Source organism: Harpegnathos saltator, unplaced genomic scaffold (assembly GCF_003227715.2).
Source record: "Harpegnathos saltator strain DR-91 unplaced genomic scaffold, Hsal_v8.6 scaffold49, whole genome shotgun sequence".
NCBI lineage: Eukaryota > Metazoa > Arthropoda > Insecta > Hymenoptera > Formicidae > Harpegnathos > Harpegnathos saltator.
In genome coordinates, this window is record NW_020230304.1 from 67,003 (window position 1) to 88,399 (window position 21,397).

The following is a 21,397-nucleotide window of genomic DNA, read 5'->3' on the forward strand; positions in this document are numbered from 1 at the left end:
AACACTTTCGGCTCTTATTTCTCAAAGAGCCTGATCCTTTTATTTACCGTTGCCTCTCTCTCTCTCTCTCTCTCTCTCTCTCTCTCTCTCTCTCTCTCTCTCTCTCTCTCTCTGTCTCTCTGTCTCTGTCTCTGTCTCTGTCTCTGTCTCTCTCTCTCTCGCTCGCTCGCTCGCGCGTTTAAAAAATTTTTACAGCAGCTGCCGCGCGCGCGGGGAACGCGCGTTATTCTCCGGCTGCTCGCGACCTATCGTCTTTGACGATACATCTCCGTATAATGCACGTTGAAACGCGAGGCAATCTCGATGCTCGCAGACAAGATTTAACGCGCGCTCGTGTGCACACGTATATTCCCCTCTCTCGCTCCCAGCGGCCTTGCGAGCGGGCGCGCACTCGCGCGTATTTGACTTCATACCCCGCATAACTCAAAGTTTCGAAGAAAAACGTCTCGCACAACTCGGCGCACTTATATCGAATTCGCTCGAATGTAGACCGCATTACGTCACCATGGAAAGAGTTTAACCGGAGTTTAAGAGCTACGACAGACAGTTAGCGGGGAAGAGTGCGGGGAGGCGGCGGGTGGGTTAACTTTTCGGCGTGGCCCGTTCACGTGGCGTTGAGACGACACTGAGAGACCGACGTACCGTCGCGGTCGGCTACAGTCGGAACGTCCGTCGTGCCTCGATGGCTATCCGTTCCCACGACTGGGGATGCTTAACTTTAAGTGCGGATGCTTTTACTCACTCGGCTGTAAGAACGCTTAGACTTAATAGGATATCGATACTCTCAGTCATTTGATACCCAGCGATGCGAGATCCGCCAAGAGAGTACATTCTCTCTCTCTCTCTCTCTCTCTCTCTCTTCCATGTTTCTCTGCCCCCTCCCCCCTCCTCTCTTTCTCCATCTCTCCCACTCAACGCGTCGTAATATCGATACTTGGCTCGCGAGCCCAAGAAGAACGCAGCCTCGATGTCAACACGAATAATATGGAATTGTTGTGCGCAGGATATCTCGTTACCTCTCTCAAAGAGAGACCGGAGTACACAAAGTAAGGGAAAGCCGCTCGACACAGGATCGTAACTCAAGAGCGATCGCAGCGACGGGGGCGGGGGCAGAGGACGAGGAGCGGGTAACCACAAGCGCGCGAGAATTCGCGCCGACGATTATCGCAGAGGGTAGCAAGAAGGAGAAGCGGAAGGATCGGAAGCGCGTAAGAAAAGTCGCTGTATTTCCTCGCGACGAAAATCCCCCCCTCCAGAGTCACGTTGATCCCTCCTCCCTGCCCCTGGCCCCTTGTCATTCGAAATCCCAAGCTCGCAATCCGGAGCTCGCTTCGGATACCGAGCTACTCGATCCCGCCGCTACGGTGAAGCGTAACGGCCGGCGATGTCGAAAGTAAACCGTCACGGGTGCCGTGTCTAAACTATTTAGTATCGAAGCTCGCCCAAGTATCGATACCCGCCGTAAGCATCCCTACTCCGCGCTTACCGCCCTACCCGCCGACTCTAACCCGCGCACCCGCGTCCTTTGCAGACCATCGTCCGCCTTACGGCGGTGCGTAGAGTGCAACTCCCGCACAGGCGCTCGCGCCCTCTCGCTCGCTCTTTCGTTCGGGCTGGTTCGTGCCGCGCCGGGGGGGGGCGCTCGCCGCCCCTCGGCGGCGCGCTGCTCCGACCGACATCGGGTACTCTCGGGCGCGCGCGTACGAACGACCGAGAGAGAGGGGCCGAACGGCAGCGCCGGCGGCGCGAGCGAGAGGGCGTTATACGCGGTCGGTGCCGTCGGCTGCCGTCGCCGCCGCCGCCGCCGCCGCCGCGCGCGCGAGGGTGGAGGGGGGCGCCGCGCAAAGCCCCCGTAGGCCGCGCCGCCACTCCGCACACGCGATCACCGTGGGGCATACACGCTCTCCCCGAATGCCTCCTCGCCGCCACCCGCTACTTCCGCGCGACGCGTGCTCGCCGCACGATCGGGACGCGTGTGCCCTCCTCGTGTCGCTCGTGCCGCGCCGTGACTCGTGAGAGGGTAGTGCGCACCCAGTGTGCCCCAGTAGTGCCTCCTTGCCGACGAGCGCGAGCCGACGTGCTCGCTCGTTCGTCCGTCCGTCCGTCTGTCTGTCCTGTCTATCTATCTGTCTGTCTCTCCGCCTGTCTGTGCCTGTCCATTGGCGCGCCGACGGCGAGAAACGTTTACGTGAATTGGTGTGAAGCGAGAGAGAGAGAGAGAGAGAGAGAGAGAGGGGGGGGATTGTATACCGAGACGATATACACCGGTTATCGGCGAGATATCGCGAGTATTCGCGAGTGAGCGGCCTCATGTGAGCCACGCAAAACACGCAACGCGCGTGTACAAAGAATTTTTCCTAACCTCGATTTCTCGTAACCTCGTGTGTCTCGTGCTCGCGCGCGCGCGCGCGCGCGTTCGTCGATTCTCGATCGTCGTGTGTGAATCCCACGTTGCCGCGCTCACTGGGATCCCTCTTCTTCTTCTTCATCGCAGCAGCAGCAGCAGAAGCAGCAGCAGCAGCAGCAGCAGCAGCAGCAGCAGCAGCACGATCTCTTGCTCATCGTCTTCGTCGTCGTAGTCATCGGGTTTCCGGAGTTGAAGGACTGCGCGCGAGGCAAGAAATCCCTGCGAAGCATGGATTGGACCCGGGGGATCGGGCTGACCAGCGTGTTGTTGTTCTGCCTCGGGGTCGGAGGTAAGTCTCCAAGTCTGCGAGAATGCTTTTTGCGAGCGCGCGCGGCAAGGCGGATTGAAGGAACAAGGCGGAATATCGCGAGGCGCGTGAATGGAAGGCTGGCCGCCTTTGTCGTGAAACGTTGTTGCGCGGCGTTGTTGCCGACGACGACGACGACGACGACGACCTGTGCTGCCTGCGCGCGCTCGATCGATTCGATTAATCGTCGACGATCCGCGTCGGGAATGCGCGGCGTTTCGGACATCCGCCCGGAGGCCGGCCGTCGCGACGCGCCGCTTTTGTTCGCGACGCGACGCGATGTCGATGGCCTATTTGCGGCGCTATTATGAACGGCTGCGGCGTGACGATAACGCGCACGTTTGCGCCGCTGCTCGGCGGAGATAACCATCGGAAATTGTTTTAACGAGGGTCAACGCTTGTCGCGTTATTTTCGCCGCCGCGTTGCTCGCGCGGTGCGCCTCTTCTTCGATATATCCTTCCTCCTCTCCTTCCTCTCCTCTCTATTTACTATCGCTGTTTTTCTCCGCCCTTTGTCCCCGCAAAACAAACCGCTCGAAGAAACGACCTTGGAGACCGCACACTCGTGCGACCTGCTGTTTTTCATCCAGTGTGCGAAAATTTGGACGCAGAATTTCGTGGGAAAATATCCACGGAGAATACTGCTCCGACGAGAGAGCTCGATACAGCCGCGATACCTGGGCTCTCTCGGTGCCTCGCGGATTCCTTTTGCACCGCGACAAATTCTTCGGAAGATACTTGCAGCTCGGCATCGTCGCGTTCGCTTACTCTTACACACTCTCTCTCTCTCTCTCTCTCTCTCTCTCTCTCTCTCTCTCTCTCTCTCTCTCTCTCTCTCTCTCTCTCTCTCTCTCTCCTCTCTCTCTCTCCCCCTCTCCCTCTCCCCCCTTACCTCCCGAATTTTAGGGATACTTTCCGCACTCGACGCGTGAGGAATTTCCCGTCTTAATTGGAATATCGCAATCTCACTCCGCTTTTCCGCATATATATCCGGCGTTTTCATTTTTTCCTTCTTCCTCCTTCCTTCCTCCTCCTCCTCCCAGGCTGCCAGCCTGACATTAACACCGGAGTTCCTTCGACAGAGAGAGGAAGAGAGAGAGAGAGAGAGAGAGAGAGAAAAGAGAGAGAGAGAGAGAGAGAGAGGGGGGGGACTTACGCTATTTTCTCTCGCTGCCTGTGTTCTCGAAATTGGCAAAGTTATGAAATAGGAGAGAGAGATGTACTTTCGAAGAGCCGGGGTCGCGCGCTCGCGAAGGATATTACTGATTCCTGCCGCACTAGCCGTTTGAAAGTAGTCATACATTTATTCCGCCGCGACGAGAGAGAGAGAATGACGTTCTATTGGTAATAACTAAAGTGCTGAGTTTCTGAATTTTTAAGCGGCCGCCGCCGCCGCCGCGTGCGACTCGTGCCGTGTTCGAGAGTTCGCCGAGTGTAATCGCGGAATGCTTAAGAGGAGATCGCCCCGCCCGCGCCGTCGGCGACACGCAAAAATCCAAAGCCACCGCGGCGCATCACGCTAATCCGATTAAAATGACCGGAGGAGGTCATCCGAGCAGCAGGTCGGCCGCGCCACACACGCACATGGCGGAACTGAGCGAGATAACGACGCGAATAGCGTCGAAGGGGAGCAAGAGTCGTCTCCGTTTCGCACCTCGAAGCCTCGAAGCCGGAAACATTTCTCGGACGACCGGCGCGCGTTTCTCTTCGCGCGTTGCGCAACGGATGGAAAAAACGTCGCGAGGGCCGCGACATCGATTCCGCGAAATCTCTTCCGAGAGAACGAGAGACGAGTGCGTTTCACGCTTTTACGCGCGCGAGTTTTTACGCAACGTTCCGTCTCTCCTCTTAATGCGCACGAGCGCACAAGCGCACGCGTAAAACACGCGGACGAGCTTCCCCGGAGGAGGAGGAGGAGGAGGAGGAAGGAGGAGGAGGAGGAGGAGAAGGGAGAGGCGGCAGCTTTACGAGAGCAGCTCCGCACTCGCGGATTTCAGACGAGTATTCGGTTTGCGAATGTAAAACATGTGAAAAAATAGATGATAGCGCAGGCGGCGGCGGTGGCAGCGCGGGTGGCAGCGGCAGCTACGCGGGTAAAAGTATTTGTCGCTTTTCCCACTTTCCTCTCCTCCCCCCCCCCTCCACGTCCCGTTGACCCTCTCTCCGCCGGAGTTTTTCCAACGCGCTCTTCAATTCGCGAAACGATCGCGGCATACGAGATATATGCATTTCCGAGAACTCGCGCTCCCCTGTGCTCTCCTCGCCCTCCCCCCCCCCCACCTCCTCTTTGCGCCCCTCGCGCTGCGTTCGCTCCCACGCCACTCATTCCGAAACTCATTTCGCGATATGGGATAAACAACGACATTGTCGGAAAACGCGAGCGGAACTTGAATCCGGAGGTAACTCCAGCCCCGCGGCGGTGGTGGCGTACGACCCAATTACCAACGCGGTCTCTCTCTCTCTCTCTCTCTCTGTCTCGTGTGTGTATGTGTCTGCGTGTGCGTCTGCCGCGAGTACTTTTCGGGATCTTGTATAATTTAACGAGCTTTCGATGCCGTTGCCGATCGAGTGGCCGCGATACGACAAAGACGCGACGCTTCCGCGCTGATCGTGAGAGTCGGCGTCGTCGTCGTGGCGTCGCTGCTGATAACTCGCGGAGAAGGAGAGAGAAGAGGAGAGGAGAGGAGAAGGAGCCAAATCACAGCGATGCACGCGTCCCCTCGAGTGTGTACAGGGCCTTTCGGAATTATCGGCGGAGGGAGATCCTTGACGTCTTCATTCCACGTAATCGATCCCCAGCGAGCGCGGCGAGCAAAGTGTCGGCGCGACGGTATCAGAAACAAGAAATATCGATACCTCGATAGCGGGCCCATCCGGCTCCTCACGGTTACCCTCGATTTTGTCGTCTCTTCTCCTCTCCCTCTCTCTCTCTCTCTCTCTCGCTCCGGGCTAATAAGGGCGAAACGATCCGCACGGGGACGGTGATCCTCCGCACGAGATATCGGCGGATGAAAAAAAATTTGCCTCGCGCGATCGATAAGAAGCTCGCGGCGGCGGGGGACGGGCGGGGGGTAGAGCGCAGCCTGGATAGACGAGTAATCGGGGGGATAGGGGCGAGTGCACCCCCGCGGAGAGCGCGCAGCGGGTACATCGTACGTACGTACGTTTATCGTGTATGAACTCCAATTCCGTGATGGAAGTGGATTAATACAATTTAATGGCGCCCCGGGAGAATTATATGCGCGCCGACATCTCGTACCTCGATCTTCCTTCCTGCCAGCGAATACACACGGAGGCGTCGTGTACTCGCGTGCGTCGTCCTCGTCGTGCACGCGCGGGCCCTCGAGATGTATATCGGGGGAGGGGGGAAGGATCCGCGAGCGGCGGAATGAGTCGAGAGTAGAACGGGGGGAGGAGAAGCTATCTGCCGGTATGCTTAATGATAATGAAGATAATAATAATTTAATTTAACACTTCGCGGGAAAACGAGGTCGCGCTCTCCCGCATTGATTCCCCCCTCCCCCCCCCTTGGACTCCTTTCGCCCTCACCTTCTCCTCCTCCTCCTACCGCCGCCTTTCTTCCTCTCTGTTCCGATTCTCCGCGCTCGAGGAGAGTGCAATATGCAAATATTAAAGACTTGTCGCGCCCCTTCCTCGCCCCCTCCCCCCTCCCCTCCCGCCTTCTCCGACACTGCTTGGGATCTTGATCTTAATCTTTCTTGTTATTTATCTTGACTGTTTGTTCCGCAGTCTCTCCCTCTCTCCCTCTCCCTCTCTCTCTCTCCCTCTCTCGTCACCACTTCATTTTATCAGCTTCCGCGGTATCCTGTGTAATATGTTTTCCTCCTTTCCCCTTTACCGTCTCCTGCTTTTACATTTTTTCTTTTTATTATTTTTCCTCGGCACGGTCGTTCCTCAAGTTGCAATTAATCCGCGTTCGCCCACGCGCACGTCTGGTCGCTCGTATGGGGAATTATTCTCTCTCTCTCTCTCTCTCTCTCTCTCTCTCTCTCTCTCTCTCTCTCTCTCTCTCTCTCTCACTCTCCGGGCTGGTGTAGTGTATTACATATATTACGTTAGATGTAGGTGGCCGGTAACCGGCGGGCGTTTAATTCCCGCGTCCTTGCGCGACAACGGCTCGATCATTTTTACGATACGACATTCATGTAACAGCCGACGCCGGTCGGAACTGCTTATTCCCGTGTATGCACTTAGGGGACACCGGGATGATCCCCGGGTATTAATAAATTGGATTTTCTTTCTTTCTTTCTCTCTCTCTCTCTCTCTCTCTCTCTCTCTCTCTCTCTCTCTCTCTCCTCGCCTTACGCAATGACGATAACACGAAGACACCGGCCTCCGGTATCATTATCTAATGTACTCTCTTAGAGGCCGCCCTCATACGTGACTTTCGGCCTCCAATTTTATGGCTTTCTGTGTGATAACATCCGCCTAGCGCTTCCCGGCGACGCGCTCTCGCAGCACTTAGTAAATATCTCACTCCTTCTGTCGCGTCCTCCTCCGTCGTTCTTCCGCCGAGCGAGCGCGACCGGCAGCAGGGTGGATATAAAAAATGTGTATGTATGGTCGCGCGAAAAAACGGCCGCGCGCTTATGAGAAATGCAAACGACGTCGGAGGATCCGCGAGGAGCGGCACGACTGTCCCGGTTGCGTTTATTTCTGCTCCTATTTCCATACGCTCGTGTACTCCGCAGAAAATATGAAGTCGCGCCGGCCAAAGGGTGGAAGCCGACGGTCGGGGTCAGGGGGAGGGACAAAGTTAAGAACGGCGGGGGAGCGGCCGAGAGAAGAGGGCGCGTGCAAGAGACGCGTAATACCGTGTTTAACTCCCCCGGACCTTTAACCGCCGCTGCCGCCGCCGCCGCACACCGTGCCGCCAATTTTTCACCGCCGTATTTCCCGAGCGATCAGATAGCCGCGTATTGCCCGACGTCTCTGCGACGCGATTCGAAATAAATCTGAATCCCCCACAAATCGTCCATTACGTGATAGATCGCCCGCGCCGCCCGCGCGATACCGCGTATCCCTCTATTAGATATTAATCTCTCTCTCTCTCTCTCTCTCTCTCTCTCTCTCTCTTTCTCCCCCCCTCTCTCTCTCCCTCCCTCTCGTTCTCGCTCTCGTTCTTTCCTTCCATCTCTGTTGCCCGCGCGAGCGAGCGAGCGAGCGAACGCACCGTCGCTTCCCTCGCTCGCTCTCTCTCTCTCTCTCTCTCTCTCTCGCCCCTCCGCTCATTCGTTTAAATTTCATGTAATTTAATTTTCCTCGACTGCTCCTCCCGCGCGATTTATCGTCGCGGAAACGTTTTTACCGTCGCGATTGCGCAACGACACACCGGCGTATCGCCGCACACGAACGCACACACACACACACACACACACACACAATCGTTCTTGGAAAAATATCCAGTGCCGTCGATAGTCGCGATACTCCCCCCCCCCCTCCCGCTCTATCTTGCTCCAAGTCGCAAACCCGACTTGCAATCCTCCGTGGAATTTCTCTTTTTGCGCACGAGCTCGCCGCCGGAGGTGCACGCGCGCACATACATATCTCTAAATGCGATTCTGATTCTTCGAGCGTCCTCTTCCCGTCCCCCCTCCCCCGCCTCGCAAATCGAGGATCCGTCGGCCGCCGAAATTCTCCGGTGAATTATAGATCATCCGAAATGGCCCGCTCCGCCGCCGCGCCGGAGCGGTCGACCCGCGCGGCGTGCGCGCGCGGGCGACCGAATTTCGCCATTAGTCAGCGGGACGCGCGCAATGTCCATTTATTAATTAACTATTTCCTGGCCATAAATAGCCGGCGGGCTAAGTAAATACGAGCGTATCGCACGTATCCGTCGCGGCGGCCGCGTGTGTTTCGCTTACTCGGCGGCCGCGTGTGTTTCGCTTACTCGGCGGCCGCGGCGATGGCGCATAAACCAGCGGGGGAGGAAAAAGCGTGCGCCAGCGGCGATGGTGGCAGCGTCGTTGTTGCCGGTTACTATCGACGAAATTACGATACCCAGCGGGAGCGGCTGCGGCGAACTGATCCTCGCGCGATAGTTTCGAGACGTAACGCGCCATTAACCCGGCGAGCGAGCGAGCGAGCGAGCGAGCGAACGAACGAACGAACGAACGAACGAACAAACGTACGAACGTACGTACGTCCGACCGACCGCCGCACCGGGTCGTCGGGTCGGAAAACCGCGCGAGCACGCGCGCGGGAGACGCGCGCTGTCGAATGCTATCGCGAGCGGAAATTGCGAGCAGTCGCGACGAACCTGGCGCAGAAACCGCGGGTCGGAACGACGACGCATCGGTCGTTTTGCTCTCGTCAGCTCTCCCCCTCGTCCCTGCAAGACACCATCGCCAGCGTGCCAGCATGGAAGCCGCGATCTTTACGACTATCGAGGCCGCGACAGATAAGAGGTTCGCGCTTCATGAGAAAAACGTTATTTTGATATACTTTTATTAGACCCGAGCGTCTCGCGTCGCTGGCAAGAAACACGCGCGACGCTTTTGTTAATCGGTGTCGAGCGCGAATGACGCGCTGAGAAAATCGAAACAGCCAGCGGGCGGGGACCGGTCAATTACACACGCGGGGATTACTTCGAAGATTATCGCGTCGAGGTACCTGACTCTCGCCGATCCGTCCTTTTTTTTTTTTTTGTTTTTCGTCATCCGGTAGAGCGCAAAGCAGACTCGGTTTGATTATGTTTGATTACGCGAACGTATGGGAAATATTTTTGCGCCGCGACGCGTGCGTCGCACGGAAGAGAGAGAGAGAGAGAGAGAGAGAGAGAGAGGGAGAGGGAGGGAGAGCGTAACCTCGCACGTGTGCGGCGTTGATAGCGGACGTGTTACATCTTGTTGTTTACGTTCGCGCGGCCGCGTGCCCCGGCCGGTTTTATCCGCATTTCGACACTCGTTTATCGCGGACATTCGCTGTCGATGCGCTATTAGCGGCGCGCAAACGAGGAGCGTATCTCGTGACCCGCGTGACCCGCGCGCTCGACTCGACACGAGATATCTCGTGAGCCGTTACGTAACGTGTCAACAACGACGAGCGAGACCGGCCGCTGTTCGCGCACGTCGCGCAAAATTACTTTCAACCTCCCCCCCCCCCCGTCCGACAGGAGTAAAATCCAAGACGAGTGTCCGTGTCACCACGCGGGGAGACTCGTCGAAACGACGAAATCGCTGAAGCGAGCGGATCGACCCGAAACCCCGCGGCCGGTCGTTCGCCAGTTTCTCGCCACTGCGACATCGTCGTGTGCCGTTTCGCCGCTCATTACGCGCCATTATCGTGTCCACTCGTCTAATGCGAGCGAGGGCGGCTGATGACGCTCTTCAGTCGCGATACCCCGCGTCGCCGCGGCCGATCGCTCCGCCGTGCCGTTTGATTTTAATCGCCGGCCGTAAAGGCGATGCACGAGCGCCGCGCGCGCCCGGAGTACCGCAATTAAGTTAACGGCGCAACTTTTACTTTCGCCAAGTATAATGCCGCCAACTACATTATATTATATTATTCCGCCCGCTCGTCTCTCCCCTACGGCCCCGCCGCCGACGACGACGACGACGACGACGACGACGAGCGCGAGGGCATTATTTTCTCGCTCGTACTTTATACGCGACGCTGCAACGACGACGGCGGCGGCGGCATATAACCGACGCCATCGTCGCCGCTAAGTATCCCACTACCTGGCTCGTCTTTCCGTGTATAAGGAAGTGTGCCGAGCTCGCCCCGCGCGTCCTTCCAACCGCGCGGCGGATGGATTTCTTCGACCGAGTTGTCCGCGGACTTCTCCTCCCCCTCCCTCCTCCCACCTCCCCCGGGGGAAATTTGGATTCGACACCATCTGCGCGCTCCCTCCGCAACTTTTTGATACTCGACATTAAATATCTTTGTACAGCGCGAGTTCCAAGTAAAGTCTACACGAAATTAAATGAGGAACAAGTTATCGTCGCATTCGCACGCGCGCGCGCGCGCGCGCGCGTGCCTCTCGACTTTCATTCGCCGACGAAATTCCCGAGATTCTCGCCGCGCGCGCTGCGGTTATTAAAAATTCAGCGCCCCTCCCTCCGTCCCCTTCCCGGTTCATCGCGTCCACGGCTTCGATACAGGGCGAGTACTCTCCCCGCTCTCCGGGTATTTCAATATCGTGTCTTTAACGGCGCCGTGGCCATTGACGTGCGTGCGTGCGTGCGTGCGTGCGCGCGCCATCGTCACCCGCGCCGTCGTTAAACGTCGCAAGCGCCCGGGCGTTATTTTACAAGCGCCGACGTAGGTTACGCTCAATCAAACGATCAAACCGACGGCGTCGCGGCCCGGCGTGCGTAACGCGCTTTAACAATCCATAAAACTTGATGTTTTGCGCGTGCGAGCCTCCATCCCCCCTCCTCCCCCCATCCCTCCTCCTCCTCCTCTCGGCCGCGAATTTGGGTGCGCGGGCCGCGATAAAAGCCAGCGAATATCTATCGCCGCTCTTATCACCGACGTTATTATCGGCCTTATCGGCGATTCTCGCGAATCGCCGATGTTATTATTTCGTCGAATTTATCGCGCCCGCGACTAATCACCGCTTCCAACGCGGTCTCGCGCGGAGGAACGCTCTACCTCCGCCCCCGCGGCGCGCGGCGATCGAAATTAGGGGAAGAGATCGATCACGGGTGGAGGGGTGGGGGGGGGAGATCACGCGGCGCATAAATGTCCGACATCGGCACGAGTCGAGAGTCGAGATCGCCTCATCAGGATCGCCGCACATCTGTTCGCCGCCGGGGATCCCCCTTAAGTGCATAATTGATGCGCGAGATCGACACGGCTCGGCGATACAGCCGAGATGATTCATGAAAGTCGATTCGCCCGCGGCCGCCCTCAACAGCGCTCTCGCACGCGCCGCCGACACCCAAGTGCGCCGCGTCGAGTGTATCCGCTGGCTCTCCCGCCGCGCCGCGTCGAAGACGAAATATCGATAGCGGAAGAGTATCGGAGTACCTTTCGCCACTGAGCAACGAGGCGAGCCGAGTACACCTGGCGGAGTCGCCGCCATGTTTCCTCTCGATGTTGGCTCGCGTTGATTTTCATTGAATTTCAAGCTCCGCGAGTCCGACAAAACGGATCTTGTTCTTCCTTCTGGAGAAATTCCTCGTGTCTCGACAGCGAGGACGCTGTCTTATCCCTCCCTGCCGCATCGACGGAGATTTTCTTTCTTGCTCGTCGGATGCGCCGCCTAGTAGTAGTGACTTATCGCTCACGCGGAAAGCTATTCGGTTGGTACAACTGAATGTCACTTGCGGCAGCCGAAAGCTTCCGTTGCTCGGGAGTCGACTCCCGAGGAAATTTGGCTGCGACACGAACAAAATTCTGTTGGAAGGTTAGGTTTCTGTTGCCCCAAAATTATATACGGTTCGGTCGTCCGAACCGGGAACATTAACCGTTATCAATAAGGTAGAAATTTCGTTCTTCGCGCGAATAAACGCGAGGAGCGTGTATCCCTGTATCTCCACGCAAGTGGGGGGAGAGAAGACACTTGCGCGCGGCCCGGTTGAAAATCGCGTCATTCAACCTCTTCCGACGAATCTTTTCGGTTGCGGCAGCTGAGATTTCGTTTCTCTTTGCATGTACGATATATAGTTGCGATATATAGTAGAGCCGAACACTCCGCCGCGGCAATCATCTGTATCTTCGAGAGCGAGAATTTTAGTTCCTTCAATCGACAGAGCGGTCGTTGACGCACGGCGGTTCGCGAAACAAAATTATGCGCTGATTATTGCCTTCACTTAATTATCATTCACACTAATCTTGCCAATCAGCATCGCTCTATGATATTTAGCAAGGCGAAATATTTCATTTTTTGCATTCACAGCTTGCATAAGTGTTTAAGTGAGCCGTAGTAAACGATATTTTTAGCACACATCGAGTCTCATTTCATCATTACGTTAAAAGGTTAACGGTGTGACGCTCGCTCGACTCCGCGCTCAATTCCGGGCCATTGACGAATCTTATAGCCTCGCGCTCACTCATGCCCGAATACGGAATACGAACGAGGCTGCTGGTCGTAAGAGACGTTTCGCTTCGCTTGTACATCGTCATTGATCGAAAGTATCGTTATTGATTGAAAAAGGAGACGAGAGAGAGAGATCAAAGCTGCTGGCCGGGACCCGGATACGGAAGATAAATACCATCTCTCTCTCTCTCTCTCTCTCAATGAGGTTAATAAATCGAGCCGGTGCGCTCAAGGACGGAAGGATCCGGCGGAAGCGGCCGAGTCGAACGGGGAGACGGACGACGACGTTGCTTCCGTAAGAATCCTCCGTGTGACATTCCTGGAAAAGACACGCCTCTCCTCCATCCGTCCATCTCGCCGCGTATCTTGCCGCGGAGAGCCTCCGTTCCTCCATGACGGAGGTTAAGGAGAGAATTTATCCGCGCGCGATGAATCCGACAATGACCAGCAGGTCCGTTATCGGTGATGCGGGCGCAGATTACGGTACGCATTGCTCGTATCGGGCAAGCCCCGATAGTCGCGCGCGGATATAACGACGCGCCATTTCGCGCGCTGCCGGCATTAACGCGCGCCCGCGCGGCTGACACTCAACCCCTGATGAACAATTATCTTACGAAGCTTAGGTCGCGAGCGAGCGAGCGAGCGAAATCGTCCGCCTCCGGCGAGAGACGCGCGGGTGGCCGCGCCGCGCCGCGCCGGCGGGAAATGGGTCGCTGTAATGGCCACGGTAAAGTCCTCGTGAAAGTTGCACGGTTGTTTATGGTCGCGCTACACGCACTAAGCCGCGAGCGGCGGGGGCGGCCGCGACGCTCCTCCGCTGCGCTCCGCTCCGCTCCGCTTCCTTCGCTCGTCCACGCGTGTAACCGCGCCCACGACGCGCGCGTCGCTACACGGATTTGTCCCCCCTCCTGCCGTCGCGCTCCATCTCCACAGCCACGCTCATGCGACGCTCCTCCGCGTCCTCATGCTTCTGCCTCCGCTTCGCTCCTCCCTTCCCCCGTCACACCGGGCTTACCCCCGCGCGCGATGGTCGGTCGGGGTATAAACGTAAAAGTGGTAAACGTCGCGGTAAAATAGCGTGCCGCGATATATATTTGTACGCGCGCGCGCGTGCGTGCGTATGTATGTATGTATGTATACATGTGTGGAAGGAGGGGGGGGGGAGTTGGGGAGGCGGGATTGCACGCGCGCTCACGCTAAATCGCGGCGGGTGCGCGACCGCGGCTTGATTAAGGGCAAACGTCCGAACGACGCGGCCGCGGCCGCGGCCGCTTTACCGAGTTACGCCCCCGAAAAGAGGGATATTACCGTGCACGCGCGCGCGTCGATCGGTTATGATAACGACAGTCGCCGACACACCGCGGCGGCGGCGTCCGTCCGCTCGGTCTCGTCGTTATGCGAGCGTTTACGAGCAACGAGCGGCCGTGCGACGGCCGCTCGACGGAGGAGAGAAAGAGAAGGAAAGAAATGGAAAGAGGGAGGGAGGGAGGGAGAGAGCGGGAAAGGAGAGCTCGGGCGATGCGGCCCGTGAAATATAGCCGGCGGATATCGGGAAAGAGAACGCGATACCGTATAACTCCGACAGTGCAAAATGAAGTTGCATAATAAGACGCGGCGGCGGCGGCGTGTGAAAAATCAGAATCTGCGAGCGATCGGCCGTTTGTCTCTCCCGGCCCCCTTCCCCCCGATATTTATTCGTCTTCCGGCCCGGCGGGGGAGTGCGAAAAATATCGTTTAGTACGACACACTTAAAGTAATGCAAGCTCCGCAAGAAACGGAATGTTTCGCGTGGTCAAATATCATGAAACAACAACTTGCTGATAGGCAAGATTAGTGAACGAGAATTAAGTGTGTACGATAATGAGCGGATAATTCTTGGCGTCTCGGAGACGTCAACGTCTCCGTCTCTAGATGAAGTACGAAACAAATGACGTCTCCCAGACGTCTTTGTACAAGTCAGATTTGTATATTAAATTGCCACGCGCCGCAAGCCACGATTGGTAATCGCATCCAAGTGTGCGATCCAAGTTTGTGCGATAACGAGCCGATCGAGCAAGACGCAAGGTTGGCAGAGCTGAAAGTTGGTGGAGGGGAAGAGCGGTCGAAAATATCGACGAGCAGAAAAGGATGAGAAGAGTCGTCAGATGGAACGCGCGCGCGTGCGTCTGTCATCTTCCCGAACGTCAGTTGAAAAAAGATCTTACTAGGTGGTGATTATTCTGTAGTGACAACTCTAGAGATTTTCTGTTGCATAAGGTTCGGTCGTAGCGACAGAGAATTCCGTTTCGCGAACCGAGGAGGCGCGTTCTTCGCATCAACGATCGCTGTCGATTGGAGAAACTAAAATTGTCGGTCTCGAAAATATAGTTGCCGCAGTTGAGTGTTTGGCTAGTCTCGCAGAAGGCGTGCAACTATATCGCACGCAAACGGAGAAACGGAATCTCAGCTCAGCCGTGACCGAAAAGATTCGTTGGAGGAGTTTGAATGACGCTGTCGATGATGAGATTTTCAACCCGACCGCGCAAGTGTCTTCTCCCTCCACCTGCGTGCACACACAAGGACGCTGTCTGTTTATCCGCGCGCGAAGAATGACATTTGTAGCCTTGACAACGCGTTAATGTTCCCGGTTCAGACGAGCGAATATGTTTCTGGGACAAGAGAAACCTTCCAATGGGATTTCTCTGGTGTCGCAACGAAATTTCCAGTTGATTCCCGAGGAACGGTTTTTCGGTTATCGCTGAACTGACACGTTCAGTAGTTCAGTGTCAACCGTATGGTTTTCAGCACGCGCGTATGTGAGCTGCGATGAGCTGCGATGAGCTGCGATGAGCTGCGATGAGCTGCGATGAGCTGCGATGAAAAGCGCCGTGAAACGCGAGCGAAGTCCATTTGGACGAATTGGACGTTTATACGGTTATATTTCAGGTAATGAATTTTATTCGTGCTAATTGGCGCATTTTCTACTTCTCGATATTTTGCCTCGACGCGTTATTCGCGAGCGCGCGCGCGCGCGTACATTTGATCGCTCATTGATCTCTTACCGAAGAAGCGGGAATACTGCGTGGTAACGCGATAATAATCCCTCTCGCTGCGCGACGCAGCGCGCGGCGTTTAATGTCCGGAAACGAGAATATGTACGATTACAAAATACCGGTAATCTAATTATTCTGCGCGTTAAGGCCATTCCGCCGGTTACTGTACGTAAACAATGTTGTCGCGTCGCTATCAGCGTAATAATCCGCGGTAATGAAAAGCGGGGGAGCGTGGCGGCGCAGAGCCGAGCGCGAGCGCGACTCGCTCGCTCTCGGCGGATGCGAATTCGCACGCGCGCGCGGCACCATTTTTGCGCGCGCGCGACGGCACAGAGCGATGGAGCGTCGGACAGAATTAGAGTTTGTAGCCGCCAAGTTTCGCGCGGCGACGGGAATTAGGAGGAAATATATCGAGATGAAAGGAATTGTTTCGCGAGTTTGCGTATGCAATTGTGTAGCTGCAGGATCGCATCAGCGGCAACAATTAGTGCATTGTATTAATTTACGACGGATACGGCATTGCTTTAATTAAAACAATTGCAGCCAGCAAGCTCGCCCCCCTCCCTCCCCCGCTCCCTGCCTCGCTGTGCTATGACACTCGCAAACTCGAAAATTAGCGTGAACGAGTGTAGTCGGGGTGCACCACAACCGCGCCGCGCATCCGCGCTCGATTCCTCTAATTGCCCGCGTCTTGCCTTCCGTGAATTGTTTAAGGTGGTCGCGCTAACGGCGCTCCTCGGGTCAGCGTCGTCATTCGAGCCAATAAATCGAACGCGACGATTTACGAGTTCCACGGAAGAGCGAGAGCGTAACGAGTCGATGTGCTGCGAAATTACGATCTTCTTTCGCGCGCGGCGGATTCGCAGGGCGCTCAACCTCTCGCTCGGAGTTCTCTCTCTCTCTCTCTCTCTCTCTCTCTCTCTCTCTCACACACACACACACACACACACACACACACTTCGTATACCATCTTGAGACTATCGACTATCTTTTCTTTTCTCCTCCGTGTTGAATTGCCCTCGGGGAAGCACTCTCGTTCGGTCGATGTTTGATTTTTCGAATATTTTAGGCCGCGCTTAATCCGCTCTCTTCACTTCAGTGAAGGCAAAGCATCGGTTGTGAAGCTTGTGAAGAGAAAGTTGCGAGATATTGAAAAAAATTTCGTGGAAGTCACCGGACAAGAGTGTGATTAAAATGGATAAGCGAGGCTATATAAATTTTTCGTAATCTCTTTGCTACTTATTTTTCCTCCATTGGCGTTGGAATCGGTCTCATTATTCTACGGAATTCAAATTTTAATCTCCGCCGGTAGACACGGCATTATTGGACACACTGCTGCTGTGTGTTATCTTTGCCTCTACAGCTTCTTTCTTATCAGCTCTTTCAAGAGCTTCGGCGCCCATCGAGACTTCCAGCGCTGAAAGGGAAAGAAATTATGAGAATAAAAATTTACCGCTTTCTCCTCACCCATTCACGCTTTTATCGCGTTATTCGATTATTTCACATTTTCTTATCTCTCTCTCTCTCTCTCTCATACACGCGCGCATACACACACACACACACACACACACACCCGACTATTTACATATATATTTATATACAGGGTGTCCGGGACCTCTCGGAAACGAAAAACTGTGAAGATTAATCGGATCAAACTGAGGAAGAAAAGTCATGTACCATTTTGCAAAAGTCGCGATAATAATTAAATTATTAACGATTGAAAATTGATAATTTGAAAATTTATGTACCATTTTGTAAAATGGTAAAGAATGACTTTTTATTCAGGATGACCTCTAATCTACAATTACATATTTATATATATATATATATATAAATTATTGTATTATTATTGTTATAAATATTATATATATATATATATACCTGAAATTACGTGAATTATGCAATTAACACATTGCTGGCTGAAATCAGAGATAAAAATCCAGCGCAGGTAGAGCGTATCGAGATATCGAGATAGTTGAGCGATCCTTCAACGAATGCTTCTCCGAGTTTCTTTCTCAACGCGAGGAAATTTGCATTGTCCGCGACCATTCGCAGCACAAGGCGCATCAAAATAGTCTGTATAACCCCGAAATCCTTCATCCGCGCAGCGAGTTCTCCCGCCGAAAATGTCCGACGAAATGTCGATCGCTGCGAAACCTTCTCGCGCGTCCTTCTCCAGCGTTATCCTCCGGGTTCGCGGCGTCCTTCTGGTTGGGACGTGCGCGTCGCGTCGTCCGCGACAATATAACAACGGGGCTTCATTAAAGACGCGGCCGCGGGCGAAGGCTTGTCACGATTATTTAGTTTTGCGCCACCGCTCCCCCCCCTCTCTCTCTCTCTCTCCCTCTCTCCGTCTGTCTGTCTGTCTGTCTGTCTCTGTCCCTCCTGCGCCCCGGGGCAACTTTATAATACCGGGCGGAAAAATATTTCCAGTATTTAAATCCGCCGTTTCGCGGCTTATACATATGCATCGTTTACGAGAATTGCGAAGGCAGCACCCGCGCGTGCGGGGTGAGAAGGAAGGGCGGGAAGGGCAACGCTAGAAATTTCGAATTTAAACGAGCCTATTTGGATTCCACGGCCTCCATACATTTTTGCCTTCCAGCCTCTCCACCTCTCCTCCTCTTCCCCCCTCTCCCTCGCCCTCGTCCTTCACTCCGTTGCTCGCTCTCGCGCTTGACGTACGGGACTGGTACGGCCGACAATCGCGCGGCGACCGGTAATCAAAATAATCGCCGGGCCCGGCCGGCTCACGTTCGAACCCGGCCGGCGAATAATTCCAGGGCAGCGCGACAATTCGTACATGTCGCCGCGATGCGCGTTTATACGCGCGAGTATATACGCACGCGACATTTCTCTCGGTGGCCAGGCGCGGCGGCGCGCTTTCGTTCAATGTTTCGAGATAAAATTAGTGATTTACGCGAGCGATCCGCGCGGCCGCGCGGAATTACGCGCGGCGAATATCCCACGAGGAGCGGGGCTCGGCTTCCGTCGCGCCGCGCCGCGCCGCGCCGCGCCGGGGGGATTATTACGGAATTTATGTGACTGTCGGATTCTTAAGCGATGAGGAAAGGGGAGAGGGGGGAAGAGAAACATACGCACGCTGTAACGACTTACGACGATGTTAATATTCGCGGTGAACCGAAGCCGGAGACTTTCACCGTTCAGTCTCGCTCACGGACGCGTTCACGGATAATTCACCCACCTAATGCTCTCCCTCTCCAATTCTCTCTCTCTCTCTCTCTCTCTCTCTCTCCCCCTTGTATCAACTTTGTTCAATGTCCCGCATGCGCATGGATCCTGGTGCTCTCTGGGCATCAGCTTCCCCGGCTTATCTAGCCTTATGCATCACTAACTGTCTGCTTTTTGCGATTTGTTTTGCTTTCTACGGCGGTTTGAGAAGTGCTCGAGAGCGTTGCATCTTTACTCCTCGTTCCTCGCACGCGCGCGCGCTCTTACACGTATAGCTTTATCGATTTTACTATTACATTCTTATCTCTTGCGCCATATTTCTCCTTTCTTTATACCGCAAATTATTGATACTTTTGTTTCCACTTCTCTTGTATTTTCTTCCGCACTGACACTTGGCTCTGTTGCAACACCTTGGGAGATGAATACACAGGATGTGCGTATAAGGAAGGAAAAGTGAAGTACTAGACTTTTTCACTTTATTATTCGGTAAACACACAGATGAAGAAACTTCCATGAAAAACACGCAATTATTTATTTATTCGCTCTCGCCAGTTTCGCACGCCGGCGCATAAAGTTCGGCAACGGCTCATACGCGGCGCGTACGCACGCGTATGAGCGCGCGGTCGTCGAATTGAGCAGAGGGGGCGAGGGGGAGGGGGACAGAGAGAGACCCAAGTGTGGCCGGCCGATCGAATGCTAGCTGTTCAATTAGAGCGTAGTTGCTGTTGTAGCTTAATGAAAGATGTAGCACATAACGATCCCGCGGAACTGGGTTACCGATCCACGGGAACGAACGGCCACGCGCGAATAGATTAAGCCGCCGGCTGTGTTCCGCGCCGAGCACCGCTGCGCTGCTGCGCTAACAATGTTCGGCGGACAGCGGCCGGCCAGAGGAGCGACTCCGACCCGACGCCGCGGTCCGGAACGTCGAACTAAAACTCCGCGAATTCTAAGCAATGCTTCATTATCTAATAGACCCGGATCCCGCTCCCCCCCCCCCCACTTCTCCCGCTCCCTCGTAAATAGGATCCTGTCCGATTTGAGTGTGCGGCGCTCGCCGAGTTCGGGTCGTATTTGACTTGAAATAATATTCCGAGGCTCTTGTGACGCGTGTAAAGAGCGCCGGCGGAATAATGGCGGCGTGTTTGCAAGTAACCCGGCCCGCCGAAGGGCGAGACGAATTAATTTTTATCGGCCGACCGTCGCAACTGATAGCGAACGCGAGGCACGGACGCTCGCGAATGAAGCGGGCTGGTTAAGCAGCGTCATCTGGCGCGCAGTTCCGCGCCCGTGAGAGTAAATGAGCTCGTTTGAAATCGGCCGAGCTTGATAACAACGGCCCCATGGTGGGCAGCGTGGGATTTCTTATTTATCGAAACGGCCCTCGATTTTCGCCCGGTCGCCGACGCCGACGCCGACGCCGACTCCGACAACGTCGTTTTACATTATGTATTACATTACGTGTGTGTGTGTGTGTGTGTGTGTGTGTGTGTATGTATTATGTATGTATGTATGCATGTATGCGTGTATGCATGTATGTATGTATGCATATATATATGTGTATAAATGTGTCTGTGTGTGTGTGTATATATATGTAAGCCGGTCGAATTAAGCGGGCGGCGTGTGCAGAATTCCGATCGCTTCATCGGGATTCGACGCAAATATGCTATTAAAACAAATGGGATCGATCGGCGCCAGCGCCGTCGCCGTCGCCGCCGCCGCCGCGACGGAAGAATACGCTTAATTACGAGCCTTAGAATTCAATTACAGGCCACGTAGCCACCTGTAAATTTCCGGCCGGTTACCACCGGCACACCCCTGCACCTCAGTTTACCGTTCTTCGCCCTCCCCCTTCCGCCGGCCAGCTGTCTTTGCCTCTTCGTGTGATGCGGATACAATCCGTAATTGCATAATTACGCACGGCACGGCGTAAATTCTCGCGCGACGCGCTCGCAAAATCCCTCCACCCTCGCCCCCGCCCTTGCCGCCGGCCAACAATACGGCGGCGACGTCACGGTTCGTCACGGGACATTGCCGCGGCTAATAGGCTGCTTTTTTTCGCGCGGACACGGTAAACTCACTGTAAAGAGCAATACGGCGAGTATGCGAGCGAGCGCCGCGCGATCGCCATCATCTCTGGGATGATTCGCGCTAATCGAAAGTACACACACACACACGCACACACATATACATAGGTTGCGCAACACACCGCAAAGCCGCAGTATTCTTATAATTCCGAACGAACGAACGCACGCGCGCGCGCGCTCGTTCCTACCGTAATTAAGTATTTGTTTCAATTGCCAATTACGCGGTCGTGAAATTACGCAAAACGATGCATTATCGGGAGCGATAGGGGAGTAGTTGGGGCGAGGAGAGAAGAGAAAGGGCGTTTCGCGCGCGCGCGCGGAAAAATATGCTTAATTAGGAGCCGTAGGATTTAATTACGAATCGCG

At 55.1% G+C, this 21,397-nt stretch overlaps 1 protein-coding gene across 1 annotated transcript in view; it reads left to right on the plus strand.

The window, feature by feature from the left end:
- The first annotated feature begins 1,842 nt into the window (after window positions 1–1,842).
- Window positions 1,843–21,397, plus strand: part of LOC105187702 (uncharacterized) — a 145,930-nt gene continuing 126,375 nt past the window's right edge. The window contains exon 1 of the mRNA XM_011148675.3: window positions 1,843–2,696. Within this exon, the coding sequence (XP_011146977.1) occupies window positions 2,636–2,696 (61 nt within the window). The 5' untranslated portion in view covers window positions 1,843–2,635. The remainder of the gene's footprint in view (window positions 2,697–21,397) is intronic.